General features: G+C 37.5%; 1 protein-coding gene across 2 annotated transcripts in view; it reads left to right on the forward strand.

The window, feature by feature from the left end:
• The window catches only part of XRN2 (5'-3' exoribonuclease 2), a 91,175-nt gene that overhangs the window by 58,222 nt on the left and 18,131 nt on the right, over window positions 1-14,822 (forward strand). For both annotated transcript variants that reach the window (XM_004754123.3, XM_013057047.2), the window contains 6 exons: window positions 534-617; window positions 2,157-2,254; window positions 3,493-3,572; window positions 4,773-4,829; window positions 13,600-13,668; window positions 13,766-13,897. In XM_004754123.3, coding sequence (XP_004754180.2) covers window positions 534-617; window positions 2,157-2,254; window positions 3,493-3,572; window positions 4,773-4,829; window positions 13,600-13,668; window positions 13,766-13,897 — 520 coding nt within the window. The remainder of the gene's footprint in view (window positions 1-533; window positions 618-2,156; window positions 2,255-3,492; window positions 3,573-4,772; window positions 4,830-13,599; window positions 13,669-13,765; window positions 13,898-14,822) is intronic.

Here is a 14,822-nt window from a genome sequence, read left to right on the forward strand (position 1 = left end):
GAAGTCCTTAAACACTTTTTATATCTAAATTAGTTATAACGTTTTGAAATGTAAAAAACAGAATGCTGTGCAGTTTTAGAGCTGGAAGACATTCCATGTATTTATTCACATTGAACAGACCTTCTGAATATTTTAGTTGAAAACAAAGTCCTAGAAAGATGAAAGGACAAGTTCAGACTCTTTGCAGATTAACTGGCTTGCTCAAGGACATCCTCATAAGTAAGGCAAGAGAACATAGACTGGTGTCCAGGTGGCCACTTGTTCATTTAATTTAAAAGTTTTATCATCATGGAGTTAAGATTCTGCAAACATGGTTTTTTATATGAGCTATCTTAAGGATGGAAAATATATGAAACTTCTTTCTTCTCTGAACACATGGAAAGTATTTGCATCTGAGTTTTGAATAGAGTTCAATTCCAAAATGTTTTTACGCCAACAGGGATATTCTACTAGAATCGTTTATTTGAACGAGTAATAAGTTGAATTTGGGTGATCCTAATAGCTCAGTGGTTGGTGTGCGTTTCTTTCTCCAGGTGTTGCTCTGTTGCCTTTTGTGGACGAGCGAAGGCTGCGAGCTGCTCTAGAAGAGGTTTACCCAGACCTCACTCCAGAAGAGAGTAAGAACTCTGCTTCCACTTGGTCTCAACATTGAGTCTGTATCTTACAGACATTACATTTCTGTATAGTATTAGACTCTCTTTTCCATTTGTCAAATTTCACATACAAGGGGCATAAACTGTTGATTTTTACTTCTTCATAAGAAAAGTCAACTTTGCTTCTTAAAATGCATTATCCAAATTGAATAGTAAATACAGTTGTTGTTTTTTTTTAACTTACAAGTGTTAGATTTATTAAAAAGCAATACTTTGAGGGGTACTGGGGTGGCTCAGTCAGTTAAGCATCTGACTGTTGATCTCAGCTCACTTTTTGGTCTCAGTGTTGTGAGTTCAAAGTTCACAGTGGGCTCCATGCTAGTTGTCGAGCCTGCTTTAAAAAAAACACACACACACACACACAAAAACAGCGTTTCAGGAATATCCTTTGACTTTCTGATTCCTTTTTTTTTTTTTCCTTTTTACATTTATTTATTTATTTTAGAGAGGGAAAGCATGCATGAGCAGGGGTAGGGGAGGAGGGAGAGGAAGAGAGAGAATCCTCAAGCAGGCTCTGCCTTGAGTGTGGAGACCAATGTGGGGCTCAATCCCAGGACCTTGAGACCATGACCTGAGCCGAAATGCAGAGTCAGCCACTTCACCAGCTGTGCCACCTAAGTGCCTGCCCCTTGACTTTTTGATTCTTACATGACATGCACACACAAAACTAATTTTCCATGCTGTGAGTGTATTAATTTCCTCTGTGTCCCTTCTTTCCTTCATCCCCTCCAATAAGTTAACTTTGTTTGAAAAGCTATGTTGAAATAAAGGCATTTACTTAGTATGCTAACCTGAAATGTTATTGGTATGGAGTTGCATTTAAAATACTGACAGTTAAAAGTGTTGGAAAATTGCAAAGCTAGACTCTATTGGAAAATTTATTTAATACCAGTATAATAAACCTATAGAAATAATTTCTCTGTCAGCCATCCTTAGAGTAGTCTTTGTTATCAGATGGTGTAATTTGTTTGGGTTTGCTCAGGAAATGGTTATGTATTTCTTACAGTAAGAAATTGAGTTCTATATAGGTTTATCCCTTATCTTACAGTACTATATTGAAATATGTTTTAGTGATAATATTTTCTGACAGTCTTTGATCTTTGAAACCTTAATGTCAAACTTGTTTTTCTTCTACAGAGACCTCACACATTTAGGTCTGTCACTTTTAAATTATTTTTTGTAGGGACACTCAGCTCTTAAGTGTCTGTCTGCCTTTGGCTCGGGTCATGATCTCGGGTCCTGGGGTCAAGCCCTGCATCGGGTTCCCTGCTCAGTGGGAAGCCTGCTTCTCTCTCTCCCACTCCCCCTGCTTGTGTTCCCTCTCTCGGTGTGTCTCTGTCTGTCATATAAAAAAAAATCTTTAAGAAATAAAAAGTGTATTTTATTGTAGACCTTATACTAAAGTTTTTAAAATTTAGATGTTTCTTTTTATTTTATTCTCATAAAAGTTGCTCTTGCAGATATAATTGTTTGATCTTATTTCTTTCCTTATTTTCCCCCCAGCTAAAAGAAACAGTCTTGGAGGTGACATCTTATTTGTGGGCAAACATCACCCACTCCATGACTTCATTTTAGAACTCTACCAGACAGGTTCCACAGAGGTATGGTCTCTTTTTCCATCATGAAGTGCTTTTAGACAGTATAATCGGTTAATTCATCAGAAATATATCTGTTAAATCTATTTATTTATTTATTTATTTTAAAGATTTTATTTATTGATTGGACAGAGAGATCACAAGTAGGCAGAGAGGCAGGCAGAGAGAGAGGAGGAAGCAGGCTCCCCGCTGAGCAGAGAGACCGATGCGGGGCTCGATCCCAGCACCCTGGGATCATGACCTGAGCCGAAGGCAGAGGCTTAACCCTCTGAGCCACCCAGGCGCCCCACATTTGTTAAATTTAGATAAAATAGAAACAAGTGGGGTGCCTGGATGGCTCAGTCAGTTAAGCTTCTGCCTTCAGCTCAGTCATGATCCTGTGGTCCTGGGATCAAGTTCTACATTGGGCTCCCTGCTCAGCAGAGAGTCTGCTTCTCCCTCTACCGCTTCCCAAAGCTCGTGGACACATGCTTGCTCTCTCTCAAAAATAAATAAATAATATCTTTTACAAAAAGAAAAAGAGGGCACCTGGGTGGCTCAGTGGTTTAAGGCCTCTGCCTTCGGCTTAGGTCATGATCCCAGGGTCCTGGGATCAAGCCCCACAATGGGCTTTCTGCTCAGCAGGGAGCGGGCTTCCTCCTCTCTCCTTCTCTGCCTGCCTCTTTGGCTACTTGTGATCTCCGTCTGTCAAATAAATAAAATCTTTTAAAAAAAGAAAAAGGAAAATAAGAAAATGTACCATTTTAATCTTTAAAAACCATTTTAAAAGTATATAATTTTGTGGCATTAAATCTATGTACAGTGTTGAGCAGCCATTCACCACTATCCACTTTCAGAACTTATCATCCCAAATAGAAACTGTTATCCCTTAACAATACCTCTCCATTCTCTCCCCTTATTTCTGATAACCTGTCTTCTACTTTCTGTCTCTGAATTTACCTGTTTTTGGAAGTGGAATAAATGGAATCCTATAATATTTGTCCTCTTGTGTCTGACTTATTTTACTTCGTGTAATGTTTCCAAGGTTCATCCATGTTGTAGCACGTATTAGGGCTTCCTTTTATGACCATAGTATGTATACACTGCATTTTCTTTGTCCATTTATCTGTTGGTGGAAACTTGGGTTGTTTCCTCCTCCTGGCTTTTAAGAATAATGCTACTCTGAACTTTGGTGTACACGTATATATGTGAATCCCTGCTTTCCATTCTTTTGGGTTTATGATCAGGAATGTATTTTTCTACAGCCAGTGGATGTACCACCTGAACTATGTCATGGGATTCAAGGAAAGTTTTCTTTGGATGAAGAAGCTGTTCTTCCAGATCAGTAAGCATTCATTTGTGCACATTGGGGTGACTGGGAGGAAGTTTAGCTAGCATTTTTTCCTTATTGCCCAAATGTTTTATTTTCTAGTAATAGTAAGAAAACAAAACAACAGAGAACCTGCTGGACTATAAAAATACTTGGGGTCAGAGCCCACCTCTTCAGCCTAGTAGCTGTATCACTGTGTGCAGGGAGCCCCTGGGGGTCCCTAAAGCCCTTACAGGAGATCCATGAGTTCACGGCTATTTTTATAATAATACTAAGATGCTATGATATTATTTGCTTTTCTCATTCTCTTTGTCTCTTGAGTGTACAGTGGAGTTGTCCAGAAGCTGAATGTAGTGTGGTAGCTATCTCAAGAGATTGAATCAGAAGCAGATAAGAGAATCCAGCTATTAAGATAGATATTAAGCCAGATATTAAAGAAATTTTCAAAAATGTAAGACAATGACCTTCTTTTTTTTTTTTTTGCTTTGTAAAATAGCTTTTCATTAAAAATGTTATTTATGTTAACATGTAATAGGTTTATTACTGTTATCTTTAAATTAGTATTTTAGAAATTTCTTAGTTTTAATTTTTAATAGGTAAATATTGATACACATAACCAACATAACCAGAAGCTCTTTGAGGTCCTTGATTTTTAGAAATGTTTTAAAGGGATTCTGAGATCAGTTGTTTGGGAATTGCTGGTCGGTCATATCTTCCTCTTTTGTAGATAATGGGTGGTTTTCCAAAGTGATTATACTATTTTGTAATCTCAGTGGCAGTTTGTGAGAGATCTTGTTGCTCTACATTCTTGCAAACCCTTGGAATTGATTGTCATGACCTTAATTTCTGTCAGTTTAGTGGATGCTTATTGGCACCTTGTGTCTTATAGATGCATTTCTCTAATTACTAATGAAATTGAATGCCATATGGTATATTTATTAGCCATTAGGTTTCCCTCATTTACCAAGTACCTGTTCTGTTCTTCTGTGCCCCTTTCTGGTTTGTTTGTATCCTTTACAAATTCTGATATGAACCGTTTGCCCAAAATAGTTTTCTGTTGAGATTACAAGCAAGGAAGACAGGGTCCTTTTTTTAAAGATGTAATTGGTTGTGTCATTTTTTTGTTGGTACATTTTAATGATTTCTCTTTCCTAAAGCAACGTTTTAATTCCACTTGTCCAAAAGGTTACAACTTACTCCCTTTTTTCTCTTTAGGATAGTATGTTCTCCTGTCCCCATGTTAAGGGATCTGACACAGAACACTGCAATCAGGTAAGTCTTCAAAAATTAATGTCGTTTGATCAAAACACAGCTCTGAACTTCCAGATAAGTTTAAGAAGATCCCTGAATCACAAGGAAATGGCAGCTATTATTCCACCAGTGTTTTGAGATTGGAGAGTCCCTGTGTTGCAGACCTCAGAACAGAGCCTCTTGACTTTAAATTATGTATATTGTTAAGGTTACTGATTTAACAAGCTTGCTTCTCTGCTTACTGGTTTCCCCTGACAACCTCTTAATTCTTCCTGGATTAGGAAAGTAGGAGGTAGAAAGTAGGAGTTTCTAAGAGTAGTTTACTATGTAGGAGCAAACAGACCTCTTTACCCCAGAGACCCACACAGCTTCTCTTGTGTTATAACAGATTATTTTAATTATATTTACAGGTGTGGCCCTGCAGCGTTTAAAAACAAAACATTACATACTTTATTTTGGTTGAGATAGAATAAATTTGCAGAAATGTTTACCAATAATTATTATAAACTAAAATTAGATCATTTCTGCTACCTGGAAAAATGTATTTCATTTCTTTTCTTTTCTTTCTTTCTTTCTTTCTTTCTTTCTTTCTTTCTTTTTTATTTTCAAATTTTTTTAAATTAACATAATGTATTTGTTTCAGGGTACAGGTCTATGATTCATCAGTCTTCACACAACACACAGCACTCAACACAGCACACACCCTCCCCAGTGTCCAACACCCAGCCATACAGCATTCTGTATGTGTAAAATATAATGTGACTGTTTTGAATAAAAACCAACACACTTATTACTCATTTGCTTAATTCTTATATGTAATTACAAATCTCGATTGCAGGATTTATGTTACCATTTTCTTCAGTCTTTGGGCAAGACTAAGGAAAACACATCCTAGTAATTCAAGGATTTTGTAAAAGCCTGCTTGCGAAGACTGTTACTGAATCCTTCTCTCCAAGTCATTGTTACTATTTCTCTTACTCTTCAGAAGTATTTTGGATTTTATTTAAATTTATCATTCTAAAGTGTGAGCATATTTATTTTCCTATTAATAGATTTAGATAGATAGCAACTGCCACTTTAGAGGAGCTTTTATTTAAAGAAAACTGTCATGAATTTGGAAAATCTTTCTAAATTAGTTGCTTTTATCTTTACACACATTTTTAATTTATCTTTACATGTAATTTGTTCTGGCTCTCTGTCTTTGGGTTCTTCTGTTAAGGGTGGAGTTTAGAATTGTGGGCCATGCTCTTGCACCCATCACAAATAGTCTGGTTCAGGTAGATCCAGTGTGGACATTTTATTAACCCATGGGATCTCTCTGCCTTGAAACAGTGCTTCAGGCCAGTTAATCCTACCAGTTCCATCCTTGGATTGTCACATGCTTGCTTATGCTCCCCAGTTCTGCATGTTTTCAGGGGCCTTTCTGCCCAGCCCTTTAGAAGTACTTAACTTTTTTTTTCTACTTAACTTTACAATTAGGACAGAAAGACTTGTCCAAGGGAAGAATTATAAAATTGGCAAATCCTCTAACTTCTGTGTGTATTTTGGTGTTATTGTTGGCTGGTTGGTTCTGAGCCTGAAGAAGGCCTTTGGTATTATTTGGTATCCCTTGTGTTCTCCTAAGATTATTAAACTTAACAAGACAAATACCAGATCTAGGTAGAAATTCAGACATATGTTGAAAACTTTATAATAAAATCAATTTGAGTTAATGTCCTAGAGATTTATGAAAGACCACATTAACTTTTACCTTCTAAGCTAATTTTCAGTGTTTCCTATGAGGGGTAATGAGGTTGATCCAGTTTATTGCAGTTTTTGTGTGTGTGTTTGGGGGCTTGTTTTTCATCCCAGTCTTGTGTTTGTTTTATAAATGAAAATCTGAGAATGCAGGCTTTGGTTCCAATTGCTGGTTATTTCCATTTTGACTCCTGTCAAATTTTTTTTCCCTTCTCTGTTTGTATGCATCCAGTATTCCATCCCATATTTGAGAAGTTCTTCAAGTTGAGTTTAGGTGGGTTTTCCTACCACATAGCTCTTACCTGTAGTGTTAAAAAGGCATATGATAAGAGGTTATTGAAGTGTTTAAGTTCCTAGAAGGACTCTTAGAAAAATACAGTCAGCTGTGACCTAGGAGATCTCCCTCTGCCCCAATTCTGATTCCATAAATCAGCCAACATATTAGTAGCTTAACTTTGAATAGAATAGAGCTATCTCCCTTATTTTTCCTGATCCCATTCTTCACCATTTTAATTTGCTTAGATGTAATATTTTTAGACTAATTCTTTGTTAACTTCAAATATAGGGGCGCTTTGGTCGCTCAGTCAGTTAAGCGTCAGCTTTCAGCTCAGGTCATGATCCCATGTCGGGCTCCCTGCTTAGCAGGGAATGTGCTTCTCTTGCTCCCTCTGCCTCTTCCCCTACTTGTGCTCTTCCCTGTCCTCAAATAAATAAAATCTTGGGGGGGGGGGCTTTATATATATAAAACCTCATATGATCTTAAAATTAAATTTTCTTCCCACTGCAGTGGCACAGTTTTCTATTCATCTGGAGTAGAGAGACAGACAGACACACACACACACACACACACTCACCCTTTGTTTTACCTCAGACTCAGCGTTCTGGCCTTCTTTGTCCAGTGCCCCCCATCAATTCTCCTAGCTGATCTCCCCTTTCTATCCCTGACCGTCCTGCTGCTCTGCTCTCTTACATTATGTGCTTTGGCTTCTCATTCTACCTTAATTCCTATATCTATACTACTGCTCTGGATTTTCTTTTTCCCAGTTGTTGTTTGTTTCTGGCTCTTCCCAGTGAGCCTGTGTTTTAGGGGGTTTTGTTGTTTTGTTTTGTTTTGTTTTCCTTTATTTTGAGTTTCTTCTGAATTACTGTAATGATCTCCCAGCTAATTTATTTGATTCCACCTTCCCACTGAATCTACTGGCATATGCTATGAGGCTTATCTTTGTTAAACACTGCCGCTCCTCAGAAATCTTCGCTCTGTATTGTCACTGGAATTATACTTCTTTGCTTTTTGAAGGCCTGTCCTGGTTTGGCAGAGCTATAGCTCTGTGCCTGAATCCCCACAGTTCCTCAAGGACACCTGCCTCCTCCTTCAATGCAGGCTCTTCCCATGAGTATCCCATTGACTTTTGTGCCTTCCTTACATTGTTTGGAATGTTCGTTCCTTTATATCCTATCTTTCATAGCTTTTCTTCTCTTCTGAAATGTAATCTGAAATTTACTTAGTCTTATATGTTATTTTTATCCGTAGCACTGTTAAGATTTTGGTGGTTTTGGTTTTGGTTTTGGTTTTTTTCCTCCTAGCACCTGGCATAGTTCTAAACTTGTGTAAAAGCCCAGGTGTTCATAGTGTTCATAGTGTCAAAGCCCAGTGTTTGCCATCATCTTCCAGCAACGCTTATTCCTTCAGAGGAGGGTTTCTCAGACTTTCTATGAATCAGGCAAGGGGTAGAATGTTTTATCTCTTCAAGGAGGTTTTCTAAAAATGTGAATTTTTAATGTAACCATTACTGCAGTATTTGTAAGACTCATGGTTGGCAAGAAGATAACTTGAAATCAGAAGCCTAGAGGAAGGAGAATATATACAGTCAGTCACAGATTTGATGGTGAAAGCTCTTGGGAGGGCTTAATTTCCACTGCCTGGTTAGCCTCCTCTGATAGAATGTCAGAAAAGATATGTTAAGTCCTATAAACTTAAGTGCTTTAAAATGTCAAGTATATGAATCATGAAGTTTTTTTTTTTACAAGAGCAGTTTGCCTTGGTATGCTGATTTAGCATTAATTAAGGAATGTCGGGAAGGTAGAGTAAAAATATGTAACTTGATATTTGGAGTTTTCTGCTATCTTTGTGAAGTGTGCTAGCACTCAAGCAGTAATAGTACTTAAAATAGCATTTCTAAGGCTAATTCTTAAAGTGAATTGAGTTGGAAAGGGGTGTTGTACATTCCATTCCTTTTCTGTTGAGACTTTGCTATAGTATTTTCTTCTTACTAATGGTGTCTAAAGTACTACTTGTAATACAAATAAAAGCACTGCTCAGTTTTGTTATTTTCAACCATGCTTAGGTTTATAGTTTTTATATTCTGTCCTTAATGTGCTTGTGATGACAATTAGGTGATTAAAATAACAGGGAGGTTCCCTACCAATGGAAGGATCCATTATGCTACTCCTGGACATGATGGTCTGGTAGATAGAAGCCTAGGCTTTGTAAGTCAGCTCTGTGCCACCTGGAAGAAGTAGTGAAAAACACTTGTGTTTACAGAGTTAGATGAGCAGTACACATCTAAACACAGTTCTCTTACCTCAGAAGGGCCACCTGTTGAATCTATAAGCTGTTCTGTTAACTCATTTCCTCCCTGAAGGTGCTTTTGTGTTATCTCAGTGTTACTGCTTTCTCTCCCCTGACTAGCTCCACAGTTAAGCTCTTTTGTTTCTGGTGGTAGAAATTGTCAAAGATTAATCTTGTTTTTCTTCTTTATTATTTCTATTTTTATTTATGTATTTTATTATAATAACATCATTTTTGTTATTTTAGTTTTTCTATTTATAAGAATTTTAATTACATAAACCTGAAAAAAATGAAGGAAATTTGAAAGGTTGGGTCTCAATAAAGTTCCCCTTTGGGACTTTGACTAATGGGCTCCTGCCTGGTTTATGTGTTTCAGGTTTTGTTTTTTGTCTTTTTTTTTTTCTTTCTTTTTAAGATTTTGATTTATTTATTTGACAGAGATCATAAGTTAGGCAGAAAGGCAGGCAGAGAAAGGGGGAAGCAGGCTCCCCACCGAGCAGAGAGCCTGAGATCATGACCTGAGCCAAAGGCAGAGGCCCAACCCACTCAGCCACCCAGGCATCCCTGTATTTTCTGTTTTTGGAGAGGTTTGTTTAAGTTGTGGCTGGTGTTTCACGTTGGAAAAGTACAGTTGAGTTGTACTTTTTTTTTGTTTTATTTTCTAAAAATATAATAGTTCTTAGTATATATTTTTGGGAATAAATTACTAAAAAAAAACCCACCCTGAATCAATGAAAGCTTAACTCATTTTAGGAGAGAATAAGTCTTCAAATTGTTCTCCAAGATCCAAGGGAAAAGAATGCTTTAATCTTTGAGATCAAAAATAGCATCACTTATCTCTTCAGTGGGGACCTCCAATCTTATTTTTAGATGCTCCTTTTCTGTCTCCTAATAGTTTGTTTCCTATGAAGTATATAGATCACTCTGTTGAGTTTGGTTCTGAGGGTAAGTAGGGGAGATGTTGGAGATTTTTTTTCCCATTATCTTGGAAATTTTTTCCCTTTTAGAACATGACCATGAATGATGGAATTTTTAAAGCAGTTTTATTGAGGGACAGTTGACAGTAAACTGCACATATTTCATAAATAAATGGATTTGTTTTCTCAAACACTGGTTTCGGCTGTCTTACTATGTTTCTTGTAACCATTATCCTTCAGGAGAGATTATCCCTGTAAACCTGGGGTTCTCTACTCTGCCTGGGAACCCATTACCTTGACTGTTTCTTTCATTTAGTTTCCATTTTTCTGTACATCACTTACAGATCTTCATCTCAAGCCCTCACCTGAATGTGATCTTCATTCTAGTTCCAGCCCTGCTATTTATTTTGCCTGCCCAGCATTTGCACCTCCAGCGCCTATTGAAGGCCCTTACCTAGACTGTGTCGATGATCTTTTAGCTCTCTCTTACACACTGTTGCCAGGAATTTCTTTTTGAGTTGCATTCCTGATCATGTTTACTCCCTGACTGACTACCTGAAGTGATTTCACATTGTGGTAGAACTGGCTGTCAATGATATTAACCCAGTTTGGCCAGCCTATGTTCCTGCTCACCTCTGCTCACAAACTTGCTTGCTCCAATCTAGCTCTTCTCAGCTGAGGTTTCACTTGGGAGTTAAGGCTTGAGACGTTGGGATGCCTGGGTGGCTCAGTTGAGTGACCAGCTCTTGATCTCAGCTTAGATCTGGATCTCAGGGTCATGAGTTCGTCTCCTGATCTCAGGGTCATGTGTTTGTCTCCTGTGTTTTGCTCCACGCCCTGTTCCATGCCCAACTCTACTTAAATTTAAAAAGAAAAAAAGTCCTGGATGCCTGGGCAGATCAGTCAATTGAGCATCTGCCTTCTGCTCAGCTCACAATCCTGGAAGTCCCAGGATCGGGTCCTGTATCAGGCTGCCGGCTCAGCAGGGAGTCTGCTTCTCCCTCTAACCTTGCCTCCTTTGTGCCCTCTCTCTCTCAAACATATAAAATCTTTACATAAATAAATAGATAAATGATTTCTAAAAGGCCCTCAGGCCAGTTCTCAAACTTAAAGCATTCATTTCATATAACCAGTCAGTTTGTGTCTTATTCCTTTAGAATGGGAGTAGTTATATGTCTTTCTTGGGAGAATTTAGGATGTAATCACTTAGATCATTTATATAGGGATGGCTTCTCTCCCAGATCCCTATTGAGAAGGCTGCTCCAATTAAACTGAGCTATTCCTTAGTTCCTTTGGAAGCCCTTTCCATGTCTTGGTTACATTTATTTCCTCCCATTCTGTAACCAATCCTGTCTCACTTTATATCATGACCTCTTGGATGATGTTTTCCTTGGTCCCAGGTGAAAGAATCCTCTTCCCTCTCCCCCTTACACACATGCTTTTATCCCATATTAACAAAGACATGAGTGGAAGGTATGTGTACACACATCCTTTGACTCAGCATCTTTTCTGTGTCTGTTGTTGCCTTTTCCACTTTCTTATGAAAATGTTATTAAATATTTCCTATTTCCTTTATCAGAAGGGGAGACAAGCTTGATGCCTGGCCAGGATTTGTATCCCCACGCCCACCCTGAGACTGTGTATGCTGTGGGAACTCTTTAAGTTTGTTTGGTAAACTGCTGAAAAGCTCTCCTGACACAAAGATAACTGCTTTGAGACATTCTAGTTGCAAATCTTGCTTTTTATTACTGATTTTCTCTCTTTACTTTGTATCTGGAAGGCCCTAACGAACCTCTATATTTAACTACCATTTTCTTTGTCACCCTCTTAAACCTGTAACAGTGCCCTAAGCCACTTTGCCCAGTAGAGAACATTTGAGATAAAGACAGTTGCCAGTGAAGAGTGAATTGTAAGAGGAATTGATTCAGTAAATGAAGTATTGTTTAGCTACTCTTGAGATCAGCATTTTTATTATAAATGAAGTTATTTTTGTGTACTTAAAATGTAGTTAAATCCCAGTGCTACAAAAGTAGGTCCTAATAATTTAAAGTGGCAATATTTGAAGAGAAAAAATTAGCTATCTAAAATGTCAACCAATTCAATAAAACCTTCTTGAGTAGAAACGTTTTCCTGCCTCACAGTGAGGTCTTTTATCCATTTCAAGTTTATCTTTGTGTATGGTGTAAGAGAATGGTCGAGTTTCATTCTTCTATACATAGCTGTCCAGTTCCCAGCACCATTTATTGAAGAGACTGTCTTTTTTCCACTGGATATCTTTTCCTTCTTTGTTGAAGATTATTTGACCATAGAGTTGCAGGTCCCCATCTGGACTCTCGAATAAAACCATTTTCAAGTGTAATCATGGAGGAATTTTAGAAAATAAAAAGCACAAAGAAGGAAAGGAGATAATTATACAGAGCATATCACTGATTACTTTTTTGAATATATGCCTAGGCTGTTGTATACATATTGAAATGTCAATTGAGGATTCCATTTTTGTGGAGAATCATAGTTTCTTTAACCAGTACACTATTAAATCCCACACTTAGGTTTTAGTTTTTCAGCATGAATACAAATATCTTGAGCATCCTTAGGTATAAACCTTTGAGTACAGATCCAAAATCCTAGAAGAGGCATTGCTATATCAAAAGGAAAACTTAAATATTTACCAGCTTTCGGGACATGCAAACCCCACCAGAAAGGAAGCTTGATCCAGCTTATACTCAACAGTCTGAGTGTACAGATTTATAAAATACAATAAGCCTTTTGTATAGTTTTCAAATTGTGACTGTTCCTGATACAAGGGAAGCATTAAGAGAGCACGATAGAGGGCTCCAACTGGGAAATTTAACGTTTTTCCCCATAGATTGTGTTCACTTTCTGATTTTGTGAGTATTTCTAGTGGCATTTGCATCTTTTCTTTCTTGCCATAAGAACTAATTTTCCCTAAGGTGCTGGAGGGTAAGTCTTTGCCCCACACTAAACAAAATGAAAGGTATTTCTTTTAGGGATGCCTGGGTGGGTCAGTGTGTTGAGCCTCTGCCTTCAGCTCAGGTCATGATCTCAGGGTCCTGGGATCCAGCCCCACATCGGGCTCTCTGCTCAGCAGGGAGCCTGCTTCCCCTTCTCTCTCTGCCTGCCTCTCTGCTTACTTGTGCTGTCTCTCTCTGTGTCAAGTAAATAAATAAAATCTTAAAAAAAAAAAAAGGTATTTCTTTTATTGTCTTTTTGTTGTTTGTAAACCTCTTACCCCTGTCTCCAGTATCCTGTTGGAATTGCTCAAGATTTGAAGCAGTGTCTGTTTCTTCTCTCTGATCACCCACAGTTAGCTAGAGCATGGTTTTTCCCACAGAGAAATTTACATGTAGGCTATGTACTAGGGATTAGCAGCAGTTTGGTGAAAAAGATACCTAGCTCTTTGGTCAAACTATTGATTAAAATAATTTTTGGAGAGAAGACTTTTGAATTTTAGTTACTCTTTTTAAACATGAAAAATACCTCAGTTTACATAATAGTTGAGCCAAGGGAATATAATGAAGTCATTAAATTGTATGTTGCTCTCTCCTAGTATTAATTTTAAAGACCCACAGTTTGCTGAAGACTACATTTTTAAAGCTGTAATGCTTCCAGGAGCAAGGTAACAATAATGCGGTTATAAAATATGAACTATCTCATTTTATTTTGTATGAACAGTGTTTATTCCAGTACTAAATATTGTATTTTCAAATGGTCAGAAAACCAGCACCAGTACTGAAACCTAGTGACTGGGAAAAGTCCAGCAATGGACGGCAGTGGAAGCCCCAGCTTGGTTTTAATCGGGACCGGCGGCCTGTCCACCTGGATCAGGCTGCATTTAGGACTTTGGGGTGAGTAATAGGTTGCTATCTTTTGTATGTTTTGCTTTTTTTGAATCATTCACAAGGATTAAGTTAGTATTTATCCTACAAATATTTAAGAGACCATTAATTGAAACTACTTGGCAAATATTTTAATGACTTTGATACTCTCATGCTCTTCATTTTTAAAATTCACTTTTGTTTCTTTGGTTTATGCTTTATGTGTCATTTGAGAATTCTGTTATTTTTTCTTAAAAGGTTCTCCTGTCTTTCTGACAGATCTTTCAAAGGAATAAAACATTCTCTTTACCTTCAAGAAAGTTTTAGCTGAATTAATATATGGCAGAATCTGTTTAAAGTGTTAATCAAGGGGTGCCTGGGTGTCTCAGTCAGTTAAGCGTCCGCCTTCAGCTCTGGTCATGATCCCAGGGGACTGAGCCCCCCATCAGGCTCCCTGCTCAGCAGGAAGCCTGCTTCTCCTCTCCCACTCCCCTTGCTTGTATTACCTCTCTGTCTTTCTCTGTCAAATAAATAAATAAAATCTTTAAAAAAAATAAAGTGTTAATACATTACAATATATGATGCATAGTACATAACAAGTACATAATAAAGTATATGATCAGTACATGAAGATAACTCAACTTTGATCCATATTCCTACTTTTTGGAATTTATCTTGAGAAAATAATTTTAGAGGGGCATAAAGTTATATGCCCAAATCTATAGTGCATTATTAATAATAGTAGTACTAAATGAGAGGAATAATTTAATAAAATGAGACATCACCATAGTGAAGTACTCAATAGGTATACATCCTATAATTATGAAGCCAACGAAAAATATAGGGAAATGTTTCATAGAATTGAAAATGGCAAGTTATAGAACAGAAGTATATGTAGTGATAGCAATAGCATGGGTCCCTGAGGGCAAGATTTAAATATGATACAAAAAAGAAA

This window comes from Mustela putorius, unplaced genomic scaffold (genome assembly GCF_011764305.1).
Source record: "Mustela putorius furo isolate JIRA1106 unplaced genomic scaffold, ASM1176430v1.1 tig00000253_pilon_pilon_pilon, whole genome shotgun sequence".
NCBI lineage: Eukaryota > Metazoa > Chordata > Mammalia > Carnivora > Mustelidae > Mustela > Mustela putorius.